Source organism: Antennarius striatus, chromosome 22 (genome assembly GCF_040054535.1).
Source record: "Antennarius striatus isolate MH-2024 chromosome 22, ASM4005453v1, whole genome shotgun sequence".
NCBI classification, from domain to species: domain Eukaryota; kingdom Metazoa; phylum Chordata; class Actinopteri; order Lophiiformes; family Antennariidae; genus Antennarius; species Antennarius striatus.
The window spans coordinates 11,506,092-11,526,062 of NC_090797.1; the positions used below are offsets into that span (position 1 = coordinate 11,506,092).

At 42.0% G+C, this 19,971-nt stretch overlaps 1 protein-coding gene across 3 annotated transcripts in view; it reads right to left on the bottom strand.

The window, feature by feature from the left end:
* Positions 1 to 19,971, bottom strand: part of slc38a4 (solute carrier family 38 member 4) — a 26,482-nt gene continuing 6,511 nt past the window's right edge. Inside the window, exons 1-16 of one of the 3 annotated variants that reach the window (XM_068306409.1) lie at positions 17,824 to 17,940; positions 14,216 to 14,433; positions 13,960 to 14,056; positions 13,643 to 13,758; positions 12,425 to 12,498; positions 11,683 to 11,775; positions 11,462 to 11,543; positions 11,298 to 11,380; positions 10,224 to 10,282; positions 9,780 to 10,037; positions 9,458 to 9,537; positions 9,209 to 9,309; positions 8,982 to 9,106; positions 4,422 to 4,566; positions 3,465 to 3,562; positions 1 to 3,350 (exon numbers count right to left, since the gene is read on the bottom strand). In XM_068306409.1, the coding sequence (XP_068162510.1) occupies positions 3,246 to 3,350; positions 3,465 to 3,562; positions 4,422 to 4,566; positions 8,982 to 9,106; positions 9,209 to 9,309; positions 9,458 to 9,537; positions 9,780 to 10,037; positions 10,224 to 10,282; positions 11,298 to 11,380; positions 11,462 to 11,543; positions 11,683 to 11,775; positions 12,425 to 12,498; positions 13,643 to 13,758; positions 13,960 to 14,056; positions 14,216 to 14,340 (1,641 nt within the window). In that variant the 5' untranslated portion in view covers positions 14,341 to 14,433; positions 17,824 to 17,940 and the 3' untranslated portion in view covers positions 1 to 3,245. Of the gene's footprint in view, positions 3,351 to 3,464; positions 3,563 to 4,421; positions 4,567 to 8,981; positions 9,107 to 9,208; positions 9,310 to 9,457; positions 9,538 to 9,779; positions 10,038 to 10,223; positions 10,283 to 11,297; positions 11,381 to 11,461; positions 11,544 to 11,682; positions 11,776 to 12,424; positions 12,499 to 13,642; positions 13,759 to 13,959; positions 14,057 to 14,215; positions 14,434 to 17,370; positions 17,472 to 17,823; positions 17,941 to 19,971 lie in introns of those variants that run through there. The other 2 variants (XM_068306408.1, XM_068306407.1) reach the window with 2 other exon arrangements.

Sequence of the window (19,971 nt, forward strand, 5' to 3'; positions counted from 1 at the left end):
TTTTCATTTCACATTTTTATTGTTCATCATAAAGGAACAGCATCACTGATACAAAAAAAACATCCCATTTTGTTGGGTTTAATTACAAATCTGAATGTTCAGCCTGACCCACATACAGCAGAGAGGCTGAACAGCAGAGACGTTGAGTGCTTCTCCATGGCTGAAGGACATACAAAAATAAGATAGGCGTTTATTCAATTGTTGTAGGTTTTTTTTTTTTTTGCACAAATCGTTTTTTTAACATGCTCAAGATTTGATGAGAACTTTTCTTTCAGTTTTACAAATCAACAAAGAAGTCAGCACAATATTCAACAGCATGGCTCAATCAAGCTAAAGTGAGGAGAGCTGAATTTCTCCAAAAAGTAAGATGGAAAAAGTCATTGAGACCAAATACCTGAGATAGTAGAGGTGTTGTTGGGAGCATTCTGTTGAAAACCTGCTGCCTACTGCTTTTAGTAATAAAAAGAACAAAATGAAAAACAAAGCCCAATGCCAGGAAGCAATGAAACTCTACATGTGTTCTGCCATAGAGCATTTGAAATAAGTACGAGAGGGAACTGGATCCATACAGAAATCAATCCAGCGTTCCTAACGGATACTGAAGGGACCACAGGGACCCTTTGGTTATGCAGCTTGCTGATATTTTATCAGGCCGTGGAAATCTTCATGTCAAGTAATGTCATAAGAACAAAAAGACTAAAACTTTTATAAGAGCAGAGGCACCAATTAAAAAAAGCATCACATGAATGATAAGTGTAACATAATAGAGGCTAGAAGAGCTTCAGAACTGACAGGCATTTTGTACATATTAGGAATAGCATTGGAGAACACCTATATTAGTCACATCCCAGGCAATAAATAGCAAGAAGCAGCCACAGACTCCTTGTTCTGTCCTTTTAACACGTCCTGTTTTGAGGAAGTAAAAATCCATCAGATATTTTGCTCTTGGGGTTATTGTTAGTAACCCATTCAACATCTACACTGCTTCATTGTGTCTTCATTTTCGACCCAGTAGCAACAGAAACTCATCACGTTTGTTTCTGTGATTTATAGTAAAAACCTGTGAGTGAAGCAGGCCATCCATCCGCATACCAGCATTAAAACATGAAAATGGACATCGAATACACACATCACATTCTCTACAAATATACAATCTTCAAATAAAGAAAAAAAAAGTCTGTCATAAATCAATAAAAGTCTAATACATATTATATATATAGTATGTGTGTGTGTGTGTGTGCGCGCGCATATATGTATGTATATATATATGTCTGAAACAAACTTATGATTGCAGAAGACTTGAGACAGAACCCCCAACAATCCACACAGACAGGCGTGTCAGTGTACCATAACATAAAGATTATTTACATAGAATATACATTGTTGTCCAAAAAGACCATGTTTGTCATCTAAAAACATGCACATAATATACTATTTCATTTGAAATATCTATTTGTTTCACTACAGAGATCCACAAAGGATCTATTTATGTGTCGACTTTGGCTGGATGTGTTGGTGACACGCATCCGAGAGGAGGTGGGATGAGGTGATGATGTTGTCGTCAATAATTCCACCAAAGGCACTGGTAATAGAAGCTGATTATGAAAAGCATACTTTAAAAAAAAAATAAAAAAATCCTACATTTCTATCTTCTGAAATCTGACTGTCGATTGAGTACACTATTAGATTATCTGATCATCGAACCACTGATCAATGACTGAATCTTGTCAATGAAACAGATGAAGCTAATTCATGTTCGGGTAAGCTTTTTTGCAGCAAGAGGAAGAGTTTAGTATGAAAACGCATCATAAGCACAGATTGCTCAGTTTACAGCTTTGTTCTTTAAACACGGGGTATATCTTTTCTTAACTTGCATCCAGCTCCTGCAGATGATCAGTTCAGTTTTCCCAGCACCACCGAAGCTCACTAGAACCCATGGATCTCACTAGTTGAGCCTGTATGGAAACACTGACATTGCATGCTGGGAATAGGAAACTAACGTGTTGGTCGCCTCCTGTCCTGCACGTCTTGTCTTCACACGAGCTAATCTGACTGCATGCGGTGTACAAACGCGTGAGATGATGGGAGAATAATCTTCTCCTCTAACTAAAGACAACAAAGCAAACCAACACCTTTCCTCAAAATTCCAACCGCTGCTGGAAGCCCAACGGAAAATTCGTATTTGACTTTGAAGACACTTTCGAGGCACGAGCTGAAAATTCTACATCATCTTGTAATTAAAGAGATTCCAACAGACCAATTTCACATTTGATTGTTGTTTGATTTAAATATTTTGTTAACGATATGCATATTTTAGAAGTTTCTGACATATTTTACTGATGATATATAAAACATACCAACCACTTTTTTTTTAATGTATATCTAGCAGTTCAACCCTGTAGTGCCTAATAAATTACCCCACAACATGCCTCAGGTTTACTTACAGTACAGAGCCGTCGGAGGCCAAGTGAGGTATTATCAACAATATATTTTTTTAGCAGATTCAATTCTATATATTGATAAAGATTCTCCTGTGATAATAATACTGCTTAGCGTACAGAACAGGATCACAGCAGCAGACGAGGAAGCGCTTGTGTGAAACTGTGAGTCGAACATTACGATTGTTAACGCGCAGCAGCAAAAGAAAAGCTTTCAGTTCGACGCGACCGAAGTGACTGATTTTGTCGTTCTGAGATGAGACTTCTGCTCGATTTCATTTCGGGAAATTGCTTGCTTGAAAACTGGAATCTGTCTGCATGCTTTGTGTACATGTGCTCGCTTGACAGACAAAGTGAAGAGGATTCCTTTTTAATGGCGGGATGACAAAAAGTCACCTTGAAATATCTCCTTCGAAGTGCAGAGGGACAGAGGGACTCGTATTGTCTTTCCAGCCCTGAATAACAGATGACAGATCTGCTTCGTCTGCACGGCGTGTACTCTATTTGTTCTTTTGAGGATTGGAAATAACCACGATGGCGATGATTTCAGGGGGTCTTGGAGGTAATGTTATGTTTTTCTCCTTTAAGGGTTGTTAAAGGGGAGCCCCCCCCCCACCACCACCACCACCACCACCACACCCCAGTGGTGCCGACTGGAGGGTGAACTGAAGCCAGTGCAGCTCATTACAAGTCCATTGTGGTTTAAGACAAACTATAAAGGAACTGTTGAACCCTGATCCCAGATGTGAAGCCAACTAAACCACGGAGGAGAGTTGAAGGGGGGGCTGGGGGTGGGGGTTGGGGGGGTTAGTGACCACCGCTGGAACCTGAAGGGTTGTGGATCCAGTCGAGGACGATGAGCGTCAAGCTACCAATCATGAAGATGATTCCCACGATGAGGAAAACGGCCGCCTGAGGAGAGGGATTAAGAATTAATATTACTCCTAAAGGGATAGAACGTGAAATACGATAGTGAAAAAGAGTGTGTGTCCGTGAGTGTGTGTGTGTGTGTGTCTCCACACTCACCCCGATCTTCTGGGGGGAGCGCATCGGCAGCGATTTGACCAGACGGAGGTAGAAGGCAGCCGGGAGGATGAAGATGAGCATAGTGGCTGCAGAAGAGCCTGAATTGAAGAGCGGGATGAAGATTAATCCAGTTAATCCAGCGAATCGTTTAAAACATCAACACTTATTTATCAAGGATGTCAGGAAGTTTCGCTGGCAACAAAGGTTAAATGTATATTCAATCTTATATTCGATTACAAACAGTACAAATATAACATCTGACTGACCTCAACAACCTATCTGAGGTTATTCTGAGTAGTGATGTCATCAATATGTTGTAAAGTTGATGGGTGGAGCTTAACAATTGCATTCAGGCGTCTTTATTGCAGAGCTGTTAAATGATATTAACTCTTTGTTGCCTTAAATTTGTCAAAAAAACATGAATCCTCTCAGAGCGCCTGCATGCTAACCTGAACAAAAACCACTCTTATAAACTTTTCTTTACTCTAGATCATTTCTTTACACTAGATTTCACTCTAATTCCACTTCTAACGCGCAGAAAACGGGAAACACCACCGCTGCTTAATGTTTCTGTCTTTTGAAGACATGTCTACGTGTTCTCTCCGTGTGTAGATCCAGCGGTCACAGACTGCTCACGCGACTGCACAGCTGACTGGAGGTCACACTGTAAGCTTCTGTACTGCCAACGACTTAACTACATGAAATCGCCCCTGACCTGACGGTGCTAATCGGGCCTTTACTGTCGACTGACATTAACTCATATTTATACAAGCAGAAGGTTCTCCAAGTCCCACATTTGAGCCCTCTGTCTGATTTAAAAATTTAAAAAGACCTGACAGCGTCAACTTCTGCAGCTGATCTTGTCATGGAGCGTTCAATGTCTGTTTTCCTTTCATATTTTCTCTTTCTTTGCGTCTTATTTTTAAATGTTAAGCAAACTTCTGAAACAGGACTCACCGATGAAGCCAAAAATGTCTCTTATGGTGGGGACAAAAATGACCAGCATGTTGTTGAAGACCAGGATGGCGGCGGCGATCAGCAAGTGGCGAGTCCAGCTGAAGTCTCTGCCGCTGAACAGCAGCGTGGTGATGGAGGAGCGGATCTGGGTAAAAAAAAAAAACCAAAACCAAAACACAAGTATGTTTAGATTTCAGTCTGGATTAAATGATCATTAATATGATGAGAGGACGGGGGAACATATTAAACCAGGATTACAATCAGCCCATTCCAGCGTGTCTCTGCCGGCCGCAGCCTGATTCCTACACTTGGCTGCTGACTGAAGTGTGTCACAGCTTGCACCGCTAATGTTTGTGTCACCGTGTGTGTGTGTGTGTGTGTGTGTGAGGGAAACACAGAACAGTAGATCCCAGCTAGACGCCCGTTTCCAAAAGCCGCATGTGGGAGAAAGGTCAACGGGATCAGGTGGGGGGGGGGGACAGGAAGCGTCGGCTCGCGGGCCATGTGGTGAAAGGTAACAAGGAGGCGGGGCTTACGGCAGCCATTCAGAAAGGCAGGGGATTAGCTTGTGTAGTGGAGCCACGGGATTGCATCAGCTGGAAACGGCGAGAGGAGGTATAGTTTTCATTCGAAGCTATCATTTACAGCCGGCGTCTGTTTCCTGTTCCCTCCTTTTGTTACTCATTCAGCTTTAATCATCCTCTTCTTTTCTTTTTTTTTAAATTTTTTTTTCTCCCCACAATGTAAACATGTGAAGACTCTGACTTCCTGCTGCTCGAATCCATTTACACAATAATAATTATAATAACTACAAAACAAGGACAAACAGTTTAGGAACAATGAAGAATAACTGGAGGAGAAAGTTGCTCATTTCTCTTTTCTTTTCGCGCTGAAAAAAAAAAAGAGTCACCGCCGTTTGTTTTCAGATCAGATGGGGTCACATGATGTAATTCATTCAATTGTGGATCAAGAACCTACAATTCTGACACTGTTCCTCACTCCACCCCACCCCCCCTACCTCCAGCTGTTGCATAAGTGGGGTAGCTTTGAGAAGTAGCGTTTGGTTGAGGTATTTCTCTCCGAGGTTTCAAACTATTTCGCACCCTTCTGTCACCTGGCCAAAGCCACGGGATCATCTGTGATATTTCTAATCATTTTTTCCGTCCGTTTGTCCCCAGTCTGCAAACAGACACCCACCCACACACACACACACACACACACACACGCCCACACACACACACAGCTGTAGGATCACCTCAGCTCCCTCAAACAAACCCGTTTTTTTGCTTTGAGCCCACAGGGGAGGGTTTTCAACAACATTTCTCTGCATGTGAAAGTCTGCTCAAACGTTTGCATTTGCAGATGTTGAATGTGAACTGAAACCAAATAAAGTTAACCACAGTAAAAGTCCCCCCCCACCTTTTCTTTTTTAACCTAAAATATCATCAGGAAAACAATAAATGTTTAGAGGCACAGGATAATGTGAAACCAGACAACCAGACAGGAATAAAAAGCCGTCGATCCAGCCGTCAAACCGCAGCCTCTGGTTCAAAGGGTTAACTTTAAGAGCAACATTTGGGTTTCCACACTCTGAAAAATCTCACCTATAACATTATTAATTCATCACAGGACCACTTCAGTGGCCAGTTTGCGCTCCCGTCAGAATGAATTCATAAAAAATAAATGAACGTTTACGACTTCAGACTTGAAGCATCAAAAATAGGAAGCTGTCAGAAAGTGACATAAATGACTTGTTAATACTTGAGACGTGGACCATACATTGTTATTCATGTACAGAGGGGGCAGCCTTATATAGGTGCATAAAGATCTCTACTACATTTAATGATCGGCTCCTATGATCTCATGTCATGAAGTCTTTTTTTATTTAAAGCCAGTGAACTGAACAGAGACTGGAAAGAGAAGTCATCTTTAGAATAAACTGACTGTTAACATCATAAGGCTTTTACAGTCAATTACTCAAATCAATTTTACTACATGATGTGGAGACACAAAGGTGAATGTGCTGCTATAATCCCTGGTTTTGCAGGCCTCTCCCATGGACCAGTCTCCAGTGGGAGCCTGAGAACTGGGACATGTTTGACTGCACATAAAGCCCTTTCATTACATACTGGATCCTGGCAAAGCCCTGTGTGATCTAGCTCCTGTTAATATCTACCTTCATGTGACCACACACACACACAAGTACAGTTTCATGCTTAAACACATGCCTTCAAACACACACACTCCCACACACACACACACGCACACAAACACACACACTCTCTCCTCTCATATTGGGCTTCACTGGAGCCAAGGACAGTCTCAGACAAAGCTCACGTTAATCTCTAACTGAGGTCGGCAACATTTTCTTGCACAGTTAAGGTCAGCAGGATCCAAGGTGAGATTCTCAAATGTCAGATGGAAACTTGGCAAAGCTGTGTGACAATGTAGTTCTTTTCATTTGATGCCTTTCGTGCATCCAGGCTCATCAATCTTTCACCAATGTTACAGCCGTTCAATCAGCCGCGAGAACAGAGGTTTGAGCAAAAATCTGACAGTAAATGTAGGTGTCGGCTGCGCGAGGACTGCAGTGGAATTCAATGCCGAGGCGTCCACGTCACTGCCTTTCTCTTTTTGGGCGATCAGGACCTCAACACAGCTGCTCCTTTCAGACGCCTTTATCAAATGTTTATCTGTCATTATCTCGGCCATCCTCCCTCACACTTTCTCAGCAGCTTTTAGTTTCACAAGTTAACCTTTTTCCAGAGTCGATCAAGTTCAAATGAATTTATTTCGAAGATGACGCAAATCGATCCATTCTCACGCACGATTACAAAAACACATTTTAATATGATTGCAGTTTGTGGCTTATCACATTAAACATTGATGGAAAAAAAATATTTCCTCTAGTTTAAGTGTTGCAGTTCTAGTTTAAAAGCATCAAAAATTGAGTCCGTTATTATTCAGTAAATTTATAAATACATTTTTCAGCTCATTTTAACATATGAACGGCACAAACTGAACTAGAATAAAGAGCTAAACCTGCTTCTCTGCAAAGCTAGTAAGCTTTAGCAGGTGTTTGTGACTCCAGCTAATTTTCATAACCAAATACTGTACACTTACACGAAGTCACTTACTGTAATTTAATGATTTTCTTTATTTACAAATGGGAAATAAGCTATTTATAAATTTAATACTTATAATAACATTAAAATCAGATGAAATTAAAAATTCCACAAAATATTTTGGCAATGAATGTATTTCTGATTTCTTGACACAAACTTGTCCGACAATAATACATGTACATACGTGTACAATAATATCATAATAAATCATTTGAAGATTCGCAGCCTGAAACATATCAAAACACAACTTTGCAGGATTTAATTTCACCCTAATGATGACCCAGCACCATAAAATGCCAATATTAGAAGGACATTACTAAATAGAATCTGGTTCTCTTTCCCAGAATTCCTGGATGGATTGGGATGAGATTTTCTCATGGTTACCAGGAACACAACATTCAGCTACTATCGCTGAAGCAGATCCAGGTGCAGAGTCCTCCACACGGATTCACAACACAGACCCGGCAAAGTGTCTGTCTCCTCCACCCCCCTGCCAGCCAACCTCCTAGTCTCATGAGCCCCACCCTCTGTGTCTGGGATGGTACCCCCACTGAGGGCGGGGGTTTTTCCACTGTCCACTCTCAGGCTGTAAACTTCCACTGCAGAGACAGGGGATCCTCTCAGCACACAATAATGGCAGTGTCTACTGCAGTGGTGTGTGTGTGTGTGTGTGTGGGAGGCCTTACTGCATCACTGTCTGGCAGTGCTTGCTTGTATACCAACTACTTTGCTGCCCCCTGCTGGGTACCTGAAGTACATGCAACCACAGACAATAAAATGAGGAACTTTTCTCTGTGTGTATGTGTGTGTGTGTGTGGGGGGGGCATTCTCGTTCTCCTCATGTCAGATGAGGGTCAAGCTAAAATTAGCCTGTGAACATATATGGAGTAAGAAGGAGTGGACGAGTGATGATCAGCACACATCACTCACCGGCATACAATGAAGTGAGAATACTGTAGTAAATATTTTGTATATAATTTTTATCTACACTATGGAGAAAATCACCGTTCAGAGTTCCTTTAAAATCTAGAAACAACACAAAATTTACAATAAAATCCAAAATATCAAAAGGTGAGAAGAACAATCATGTGTATCAACCCTCTGTTCCTCTACTGCAGCTGTTACTGTACTGTTTACAGTTCTTTCTTTCTCTCATTCTCACTTCCTTTCTTCCTTCCTTATGCACACAAACCCGTCTGTAAACATGATGACACAACATGGCCATCGTGTTTCATGTTTCTACGTGTCTCCCAAGTAGCTTGTTGGCATAAATTAAATGACAGGGGTGCTTTTGTGCGACTAAAGGGGAACACGTTTATTTATTTCTGCTGTGATCGGAGTTAAATGACATCTGAGCTGAAATGACTGGTCTAAAAATGAGAGAGAGGAAACAGCCATGAGGTTTTGAAGATGAGTTTAGAAGTGGTGTACTTACAGGGAACAGAACGATAGGGACGGTCAGCGTGACGGCGGTGAGAACGGCTAAACGGACGAGCAGCAGCATGGTGTCAAACTTATAGACTTTGGTGAAGGTGTGGAGCAGCTCTGCCTCCACGTTACCTGTGGTGAACAGAGACAGAAAAATATGGAAGAGCTGAATTATGGGTGAATGAAAAGGGGAATTTAAGGTGTGACAGGTCAGGACTCTCACTATGCTCATACCGTAAAAGGTGAGGTAGCCAAACAGCGCTGACATCATGTACATGATGAGCATTGTGAGGATGGACAGGTTGGAGACGTTCTGCATCCTTTTGCGGGTGCGGCTGAGGAAATGACAGAGAATCATAGTTTATAAGAACACCTTCAAGACTTTTGAGAGATTATATTTGAATGAAACATAACGCCCGGCGGAGGTTTCATCAACCTGAAGGGCCTCGTCGGGAGGCGATGTGTGTGTTTGGTGTGACTTACTCTTTCAGCTCGCTGTAGATGGGCAGGACCTCAGGATGGCAGACGAAGGCGAAAGCCAGGATGGGAACGGTGTAAGCAGTCTGAGGAGGAGGAACGAGCAGAAACGTTCAGGGCTGCTGTCGGGCGGGGCAACCACCGCAATGACAACGTTTAAGCCACACAATCACATGGTGTCAGCCAGAAAAATGTGAACTTTTGTTCAGTGTAGTTCATCAAACGTTGGTCCTTTTGTGAATGAAGTGACATGTGTTGAATTTCATGTTCTCTCAGGCCCGACACACAAATCCCTAAATACACACGCAACGTTCCAAACCCACCCTACCTGTGAGTTGAAGACAAAGTACTTAGGTGTGCACATCTCCTCATCATCGGGGTGAGGCTCCACGTGGATGCCGGTGGGGTGATGGGAGTCGTGCTCCTGGATCACTGGTGAAACGTCGGCGCGGGAGAAATCCATGAGAGCTGAGCTGTTCAGCTGCGAGTGCAGACCCAGAGCGTCTGAGGCGTTCACGCTGAGGTTGGACGGGTGTTGGTAGAAGAAAGGAAGAGGACAGGGCAGCTGGGTCTTCTTGTAGATCACCTGATGAAGAAGATGAAGCCGTGTCAGGGTCAACGCGTGTCACACTCCCAACCATGTCCCCGCTTATTATCTTATTTATGTACTTTTATTTTCTTTTGCATGTCTAAATACTGAAATATATATATTTAAAAAAGCCTGCCATGCTTCTTTTACACAACTGCTGAGATGTTCCATCTCTCTACTTACCACACCCAGGAAGAAGACCATGCAGGACAGGGAGAACCCACTGGTGTAACCCAAGTAGCCTGAAGACGACAAAACCAGTGAGTGGAAGAATTCACAACCTTTGCAAAGACAACTGCGTTACGTAATAATGTAATCTTCCACGTTTCCTCTCCACTCTATCATCAACTTATTCTGGTGTCTATTTTCAGAAATGGGTCACATCCTGTTCAAAGCAGTGGACCCAATTCAGAAATAGAACAAAAATCTGATATGGGTCGTTCAGACTCAACTCCAGTTTGAATCATGTAACCCTATGTGTGTGTGCATATATATATATATATATATATATATATATATATATATATATATATATATATATATATATATATATATATATATATATATATATATATATATATATATATATATATATATATATATATATATATATATACATATATGCACACACACTCTTAGGTGCGCCTTATAGTGCGCAAAATACTGTAATGTCTGTTAATAACCCATCATACCCCTGGTTGTTATTTTATAACGATTAGCTTGTTTCTTTATCTCGGTCTTTATTTTGGACTCCGGTTTGGAGCTGATAATGTTTGAGCGCTGCAGCTGACTCCAGTGTTTCCAGTGTCCCCCCAAACTGGCTGAGGGCCCCCCACTGGTGTTCCATTACTTCTGGTTTGGTGGATTACAGACAGCTGCAGGATGGAAGTAAAACACTGAAACAAAACTGGCGTCAGCTGGCAGGAATTCAGCCGCGTCAAACCTCCTGCAACCGAACCCCCCACCCCCCCTAAATTCATCCCCACCAACCCCCAAAATAACAGTTCAGGACCTCTCACTCCCGGCTGTCCCTGGAAGGTGGTTGAAGCCTGCCAACATTAACCACACACACTAATAGTCTCATCCTATTTGATTTGGGATCAAGGAAAAAAAAAAAATCTCCCAACCCCACCTATGACCCCTGGAGGGGCCCCAACACTCATGTTGAGACCTCCTGCCATAGACGTTGTAGGAGGTTACATACATGTACTACAGTACATGTATGTTAGCTGTGCCTGCAGTATAACAAGTCCTTACCGAGATTCTTAAGGAGAGACAACGGCAGAATCACTCCGACCGACACAAACACCACCAGGTAGTTCCCGTTCAGGTACCATTCACTGTGGAGAGGTCACAATGAGGTCAGAGACCGACCAGACTGTAAACGCTAAACACACTCCGACTAATGAACACACACTCACCCAGAGTTCTCCTCTAAAGCCAAGAAAGCTCGGATGACTTCAGGCAGCTCATACTTCACAATAAAGAGGTAGCTGGACATGGCTGGGGTGGGGGGGGCAGAGAGGAATGAACGCGTCACGTACAGATGAAACTTGCCCCGATGGGTTTAGTAAATATAAATACAAAATTAAATGACTATTTGTGTGTTTTCAGATACAGCCGACAGACGATCACAGCCTACCTCCAATGTTCTGCAGAATGATGGATCCGAATGCTGCCATCTTTCCCGGCCAGCCAAAGGCCCTCTCCCCCAGCTTCTCATAGATGAGGGATCCTGTACAGACAAATGAGAGAGGAGTGAACCCCCCCTGTTCATTCTGAATTTACAGTCCACATAGTTTAGCTACTTCGCTTGTATTTATTTGCCCCTTGACACGGTCAGAGTAGGGTTTGGACAAGCTTTTAATGTGGACATCTTTGGGATACCTTACCCCTGGTGTGTCTGATCATTTTAGAAAGACAGAAATTAAATAAAATTACCCAATAATCTAAATTTCCAAATTATCAAAAGGCACCATGCAGTAGTTATCAATTTTATAAGGAAAAAAAAAGAAGTAATAATGAACATTAAAGGCATCATTTCAATACTGGCTCTGATGTGAACAAAGTTCTGTGAAAAATGAAGGAAAAAAAAAGTTTTGAAGTTATGCTTACACATCGAAACGTGATGAACAGATAGGGGACAATTAATAATGTGGGACCTTAATACAAACATCATATCTGTATTTAGAAATAAGTTCAGAATATTCAGCTCAAAGACATTTTATTTGATTGATTTCATTTGGATGTGAAACTATTTAAAATGAGTTTTTCACCAGAAGCATGCGTGTTTTAATGCTGCTTGATTTAGAGCTCCTTTATATATAAATTATATATTTGGGTCGTTTTTTTTTCTGCAAGATGAAATGAAGTTAAATACCAACCTCCTTCTTTTGCCGTCACAAGCAGCAGATGCACAGAATATAAGGAGAGGATGGCCACAGCGACCAGGAGGACCCTGTAGAGATAAAACAGACAGTTGTGACAGCTATAACAGTAAACCTGTGTGTGTGTGTGTGTGTGTGTGTGTGTGTATGTGTGTGTGTGGAGGGGCGGGGATGGTGAAAAGGGGAAATCTGGACCGAATAGCATGGATGGAGAAAGAAAAATGAGCTTTGGTTGATGTGTGATTCAGTCACTGTTTTTTAAATTTATTTCTATTTCCTTATAAATAAGGAATAAAAAAAGCAGTCATGGAACTTTTCAGCCATGTGGTGGTGGGGGGTGGGGGTGGGGGCACCGTTTCCAGCTTTACCAGTTCAGCATAACGTCAATGCTACGTCAATGCGCCCATGCATTACATTCTGCAGGCGGTATACGACATGTCAGCGGAGCGACTGTGGAAGGACTGGGGGTAGAGTTACACTTTTACCAACTCTGGAATACACAGCTAAGGAGGGGGGCACAGCAGGGGAGAAGGTGACAGAAGGGTTTCAGATAGATGATGGTGGGGGTTCATTTGCTGGTGAACTGAAGTCCTGGGATGATGTTTCATTTAGGGACCACTTTGGTTTTGTTACAATTTAGCCGTAAACCAACAACATTAACATCAGTTTTAGGTGTAGCTGTGTGATAATTATCACACGACTGTGTTCTGAACAGTCTGAGGTTCAATTAAATTAACCTGCAGCATGTTACAGGTTAATGGACTGTGAACCCCCCCTCTCCCGGCATGAGGCGAGTAGTTAAAAGTCCAGTTTTGGTCTGTGGATGAACGCCGCCTTTTAAATATGGTGTCAAAAGGTTAAACCAGCTTTAGTTTTGAAAACACACAGTCATGTGCCTTTCGCTCAGCATCTGGTGCGACTGACTCATGTTTACACACACACACACACACACACACTCTGTATTTACGCACATTATCTGTCTGGAGGTGACATTTGGAACACCTCGAGGCTCATCGCGTCGTCTCTCTTATATAACTCTACTTTGAGACAGTTAGACTGAAGGACCCAAACAGATTGAGCCTCGATGAATGAAATGTCAAAAAAAAAATGTTGGGGGAATAAATACGTCGCTGAATCTAAAATGAAAGAGATACAGAAGAGAGAGAAATGTTTTTTTTGGATGACTGTGTGGTCTCTGTACGCAGTGGAACTTACGTAAAGAGAACGATACCGGTGTTGGCCATAGCGAAGGACAGACCCAGGATGCCGCTGCCCATGATGGCGTTGCTCAGGTTGAACACAGACATCCCAAAAGACGTGTGGCCGGGATGCTGCTCAGAGACGACACGAGAAAAAAAAAAAGAAAAGAGAGAAATGTGTATGAGGATCAGAACTGACACTAAAAACAGATAGTTAGTATTGTTGAAGGTTATGAGCTGTCCTCTGAACACCTTACTAACAGCATGCATGCTTTTCAATCTGCAGGATAGTTTCATTTCAAGAGTTTTTAATTGACTTGTGCATAAGCTTACATATTCCTCATGGTATTCCTCGTATTTCTTCTTCTTCATCAACCCATTCGTCAGAAATTTCTGGCTTTCTCCATCTTCGTTATCGTCAATAAACTGACTGTAGGACCAAAAACAATGAAAAGGATGAACACAGACCGACATAGCAGAGTCAGTTTCATATTTGATCCATAGTTTTATGAATCTAAATCACGTGGTGTCACTAACAGAGCTGCCGTCTGGTTTGTGTCAGGGACGTAGACCCCCGCAGGCTGCTGACCTGTCGATGGTGGCCTTTTCAGAGTCTATGGGCTCGGTGAAGCGGTCGTCCAGGCTGTCGGTGCTGTCATCATCAGCCTCCGTGCAGACTCTGCTCAGCTCCATGCGATCCACAGCCCCCGGCATAACGGCGTACAGCAGGAAGAAAGGTGAAGCTTCTCAGGGTCACAGGGTTCAAACAGTTCACCAGACGGAGATGTGCTTCTTCCTCAACCTCGGCTAGAAAGACGGGTGGAAAGAAGGAAATGTTCGATGAAGCATCTCAGTGACTGGGAAGTCTTTACGAACGTCTTGTGTCCACGTTATAAAGTTGAACTAAAATCACACAAGACGACTATTTCCTGTGGACACATTGTCTGGCTTTAACGGCCTCCATGAAGCCCCTTTGGCTTTGCTGAAGGACTTTTCAGAGTAAAACAGGACTCTCTGTCCTCCTAACCAGTCCAACCCATCTCCTGTAACAGAGGGACTCTTTGTTATGCTACCTTGAAGAGGGAAGCTGGGCGGTGATGCAACCTTGGCTCCGCAAAACAGGTTCGTCATCCTGTTAGCTTTACTACTAGTGCTTTAAGGTAAAATACAATATATGTGTTAAAATATAATATCTGACGAGGGTCTCTTCTGTCTCCAGGGTGTCCATGGATGACTGGAGTTCCATAAAGCTCAATAAAAGTTGGGGGATTAATTTGATCTATTATCAATCTAATATCTGAAGCTGAGTCAATGACAGCTACTTTAGTTTCACATGAAGTTTTGAACATCGCTCTGATGATTCTATAGATTTATATGAAGAGCCTCACCACATCAGACACACAAGCTTTACTTCCATGTCAACACGTGTGATAAATGTTACGCTTATAGAATGCATCCAAAGTGAGGAGTCTTCAAGTCTAAACGTATGTTTTTCTTAAGCAGCTTGGGTCAGACTGTTGTTGATTATTATGTTCTGTTCCGTTGATAGGGCGGTTGGTCACCAACAGTGTAAAGGCCCTGGCCGAAAGCATTTCAAGAGTTTTTTTGTTGAATTTGTGAGTATAAAAATAAATGAAAAAGTATCACCTGCAGTCTTTTGGTTTGCTCATTTCTGTCCCTCGTCAAACAAACTCATTGACACGCTGCAGCACTACAGCTTCATGTCAGTACAATCATCACAAAGCATTCACTGAGGTGAACAACTTGTGGAAAAAACCCACTGTGGAAATACATATTTTAAACCTGGCTAACAGCTGCTCTCAAATTACATTATAATGTAGTTTGGTTTTCATTATTTATCTAAATATTTACCTTTTGAAAGCTGTAAAGTGACCTAAAATGTATTTGTGAGGGATAAAAAAAACCCATCTTGGTTAAACTCATTATTCTAATGTGGCGTTAACGGATATATAAAATTCATTAGATTTTTCACTTAGGAGCAGCTCTACCAGTATTTAAAATTATGAACAAACACTTGTCCAGTCAACAAGAATTAAAATAAACAGACAGTTATTCTAACATGTCTTGAAGAAGGTTTTTGTCTTACTAATGGAAAAAAGAAGCTCTCATTCTATCATCACTGTTAGTTATCTTTTAAAGATAACTGCATTAAAACTGCCAATTCAAAAACCCAATGGTTGCTACTTAAGCAAGAGTTCCTACAAATGAAAAATGGTTCAGCCTCACAGTGTGTTAAGTATTTTTACAGTAAATATGGCTACAAAAAGTTTCCATTCAGAGACAAGGGCAACAGCTGAGCAGAATGTCAGAGGGGCTTTTAACTCCACCTTGACCCTAAACTGATCAGCCAAGCATTCATTTAAACAATGCTTTAATCACTGACACATAATGATAATGGTTCTGGTAATAATAATGGTAATTATCATAATCACCATTATAATAACTATAATAATCGTTTATAATAACTATAATAATCGTAATAAATCATTTTAGTGAATCAGTTCCAGTTTCATGGGTCTGGAAAGTGAGACCCAGTTAGTTAGGGTTAGGGTTCCCTCTGCTTTAAACACATCCGGTGAGCCGGTTTACCTGATATTTATCTCCAATAAACAACCAACGGATGAACAAAGTGTTTTTAAAAGATTTAAATCATGATATCTTTGAGCCAAGTCAGATTAAGCAGCTGTGTTACCATCAACACCCGCATCACACACGTCAGTAAACCCAGTCTCTCCGTGTCGCTCTCTGCTAAATGGCGAAAGAGAGACGGACGACGGTCTTCGCTGCCAAGGGGGATCAACCTGTCCAACCTGATTAACCTCACACGCTGACAACATAGTTACAATTAACTTAATGACAGTGAAAGACATTCCTCTGCAGGAAACTTCATTTGTTAAAACTGAAATTGAAGAACTGGATTTCTTCAAGACAAAAGTAGAAACATTTGAGCGGTGGATAAAACCAGGCAAACACACAGAATGCTAACTAACAGCTTTTTCCAACATATAACAATAACCGGTTGACACGCATGTGATGATGATCTGCAGATTTTTTTTTTGTGATTACACAAACATAAGTAACTATTTTTCCTTTATCTCACAACAAAGCTTTTAAATTGTAGAAGCGCTCCGTGGTGCAAAACTCATTTCATATCCGTTAGTTTGAGTCTTCACTTTGCACGCATGGTGAATTGTGCAAACAGGAAAACTTACCTAAAGTATTAGATTACGTAAAAAAAAATGTAAACACTAAACTACACACTACTAAAACACAATGTCTCAAAACTAGGTTGCAAATATTGATAAGCTTCTGTGGCTGAATTAGTTAATTTTTCTATTGATCTTCATTTAATATGTTTTTCAGTACAACCAATTCATGTAAAGGTCACATAGAAAACAAGAATATAAAAAAAAATACATGTAGACACGGAGGGCCACACCTCTGCTTCTTGTTTGGAGCCCTGAATGATGAAGAATGATTAAGAACAAGAACACTAAATGTTATCTCGAGTATTCCATCTTATCTTTTTAGCTTATTATGATTTCTTGGTGGTTTGAATGTAAGGAGAATGAGCAGATCCTTTCCTCTGCAGGAACCTAAAGTTGACTCCCATACCCTCCACTCAAACGAACTCTTGCATCAGCCGCCACCTGAGACTCAGTTCCCCCCACTGAAGCACCGCTGCACATTTCATGTTAGAAAAGCAAAGGTGGTCATACTCACTTAAAGCAAAGGCTCCTTTACGAAATGTTCCTTTATTCTCTCTCTGACTGATTTTTATATAACCCTGAATGTAGACGAGCTGATGTGTGTGAAGCTGCAGCCCTTTTTCTAACTCAGGTGAGAAAATATACTATAAAAAGGGAGGGGGAGGGCCTCTCATGACCAATGAGGACAGACAGGCTTTAGCCAGACTCCTCCTTCTCTGAGCACTCTTTCAACACACACGCACGCACGCACGCACACACACACACACACACACACACACACACACACATCTGCTTCCACAATAAACATGTTTAAACTCTTTCATTCAAACATAGAATCTGAGCGCAAAAGGAAAAAGAACCGATCAATCGATCTTCTGAACATTCGCCACAAAACATGTTAAAGGGCTTCAACCAGTGATGTTGAAAATCCCAGGGCCCTTCCAACATGTGATCACATGATACATACCACATGACCGTGACATCCCAGTGGACGCTATGGAGAGCTGCTGTCGCATCACGAATGGTCTGAAGACTTGATCTCGCAAAAGTTGACACGATCATCCTAAACTCAGGATACTTAACTAAATGGAACACTTACACTAACTTCTGAGAATATTCCCTAAGAATCAATTATTTACACTATGGAGACTTGACTTTGGAAGTTCGAGAAACCAAAAGGACTGGAGAGGGTGTATGTCGTTTGTACAGGATGTCTCCACGTGGGCAGTATGCAGACACGTAAGGAAAAGCAGAAACGTCCCATGTTTCAAACGGCGGACTCTACCTCATTTGTACTCACAAAGACACACAGAAAACTGTTTGCACAAGCACCCCACCCCCATCCACACTCCCTTTCATGACACCACTCCCCCCAGACACACACACACACACTCACTCACAGATGCCCAACAGCATAGCAGGCAACTATTAGTGGTTTCTGAGTAGGCCGTGTCACTGAAGACCAATCAGAGGACAGTTTGGGTGATATCGCTGCGCCCAAGGTCATGATCATGTCAAAGATGAGATCTTATCTCTGGCGGCGGTATGTGAGGAACAAACAAAAACACTGGTTTTTCCTTCACTCAGCTTCAGCTCTGTACGGGGTGCAACTTAGAAACTGAAGCGAATGTCCAGTTCCCATTGAGATCAAAAAGAAACCATTAATCTGTTCTCATGTCTGCATGGATTCTCTCCAAAAACATGATCACTGATCACTGAGTGGTTTCATGTGGCCCTATGAGGGGCTGGCGACGCATTCGGGGTTGTACCCTGCCTCTCGTTCATCGTCAGCTGGGATGGGCTCCAGCTGAAGCGAAAAACGCGACTGAAGATGAGACAATTACGGTCATCTCGTCTTCAAGAAAAGGGAATAACTGATTCCATGTTAATTATAAAGCCGGTGACACAGCCGAAATCTAAAAGTGACTTATCTGTGCTTCATAGGTGTAAAATGTCGTGTTTGAGCTCCACACTGACTGCATGTTCTTTAACCTGCAGGTATCAAACATCCTGTTTTGGAAATGTTCAGAACAACAACAGAAGCGGACGTGCATCGTGTGAAAGTCACTTCAGTGATGAGCGCAGCGGTGACGTCAGGTGGTGACGTAAGACTACGGAGACTGACATTCATGTTGAAGGGGTGAATAACCTCCAGTCTTCAGACCAAAACACCTGTCATATGACACCATGGACTATAACCTATAGCGCCCCCCACACACATCACCACCAGCCTCTTTCACTATTGTGCAGCTGGACATCACAACAACTCTGTCAGTGATTGTTTGGAGCCGGAATCTGAAGAGTTCTAAATTAAGGCAGCGCCTCTCAGTCCAGTGTGATCGACTGCAAATACCAACCAGTGTGCAGGACCAATCACAAGCCAGACCCAATGTCAAACATTACACAGAAAACACAGCTTGTTCTTGCATTATGTAATGAATGGTGCAAATATTTATTTTTATAATAATAGTACTAATAATAATAACAATAATAATACTATAATATAAACCTTAAGAACTCTTAGGAAGTCAAGTAGCCTCCTCAGGAATTTCACAAGTCCAGCAGAGATAGTCCAGCACAAATATTTCTGTCCTGTGTCACGCGCTTGCATGTATGTGGCAGTTTTTTTTATGTGACATAGATCACACTATGTCATGTGCTTTGCGTTGCATCATACAGAAGGAATGTACCCTACGCTTGTCACTTCTCCTTTACAGAGGAACCTGGGGGTCTTTGTATGTGGACCCCAAGGATCATTATGACAATAGACTTACTTTTATTAGAAGTTCACTGAATTTAATAAATGTGAAGTCAAGAACAAATATATATTTGCCTCACAGGAAAAAGGTTCCAGGTTCACTTCCTGGTGTACCCCGCCTCTCGCCTGTGGTCAGCTGTAATAGCCTCCAGCGTCACCTGTCAATTAAAACATGGAAAAAGCTGCGATGGATGGATGGATGATGGATGGATGGTTTCTATAGGTTCGCATTCTGACTGCTGGCCTCACACTAATACTCCTTGACTCACACTGGCTCAGTCACACAAACAAACACGAGTCACAGGAGCTGCAAATTGGAAACTCAATCCTCCGCTGCCAGCCACAAATGAAGGTAAC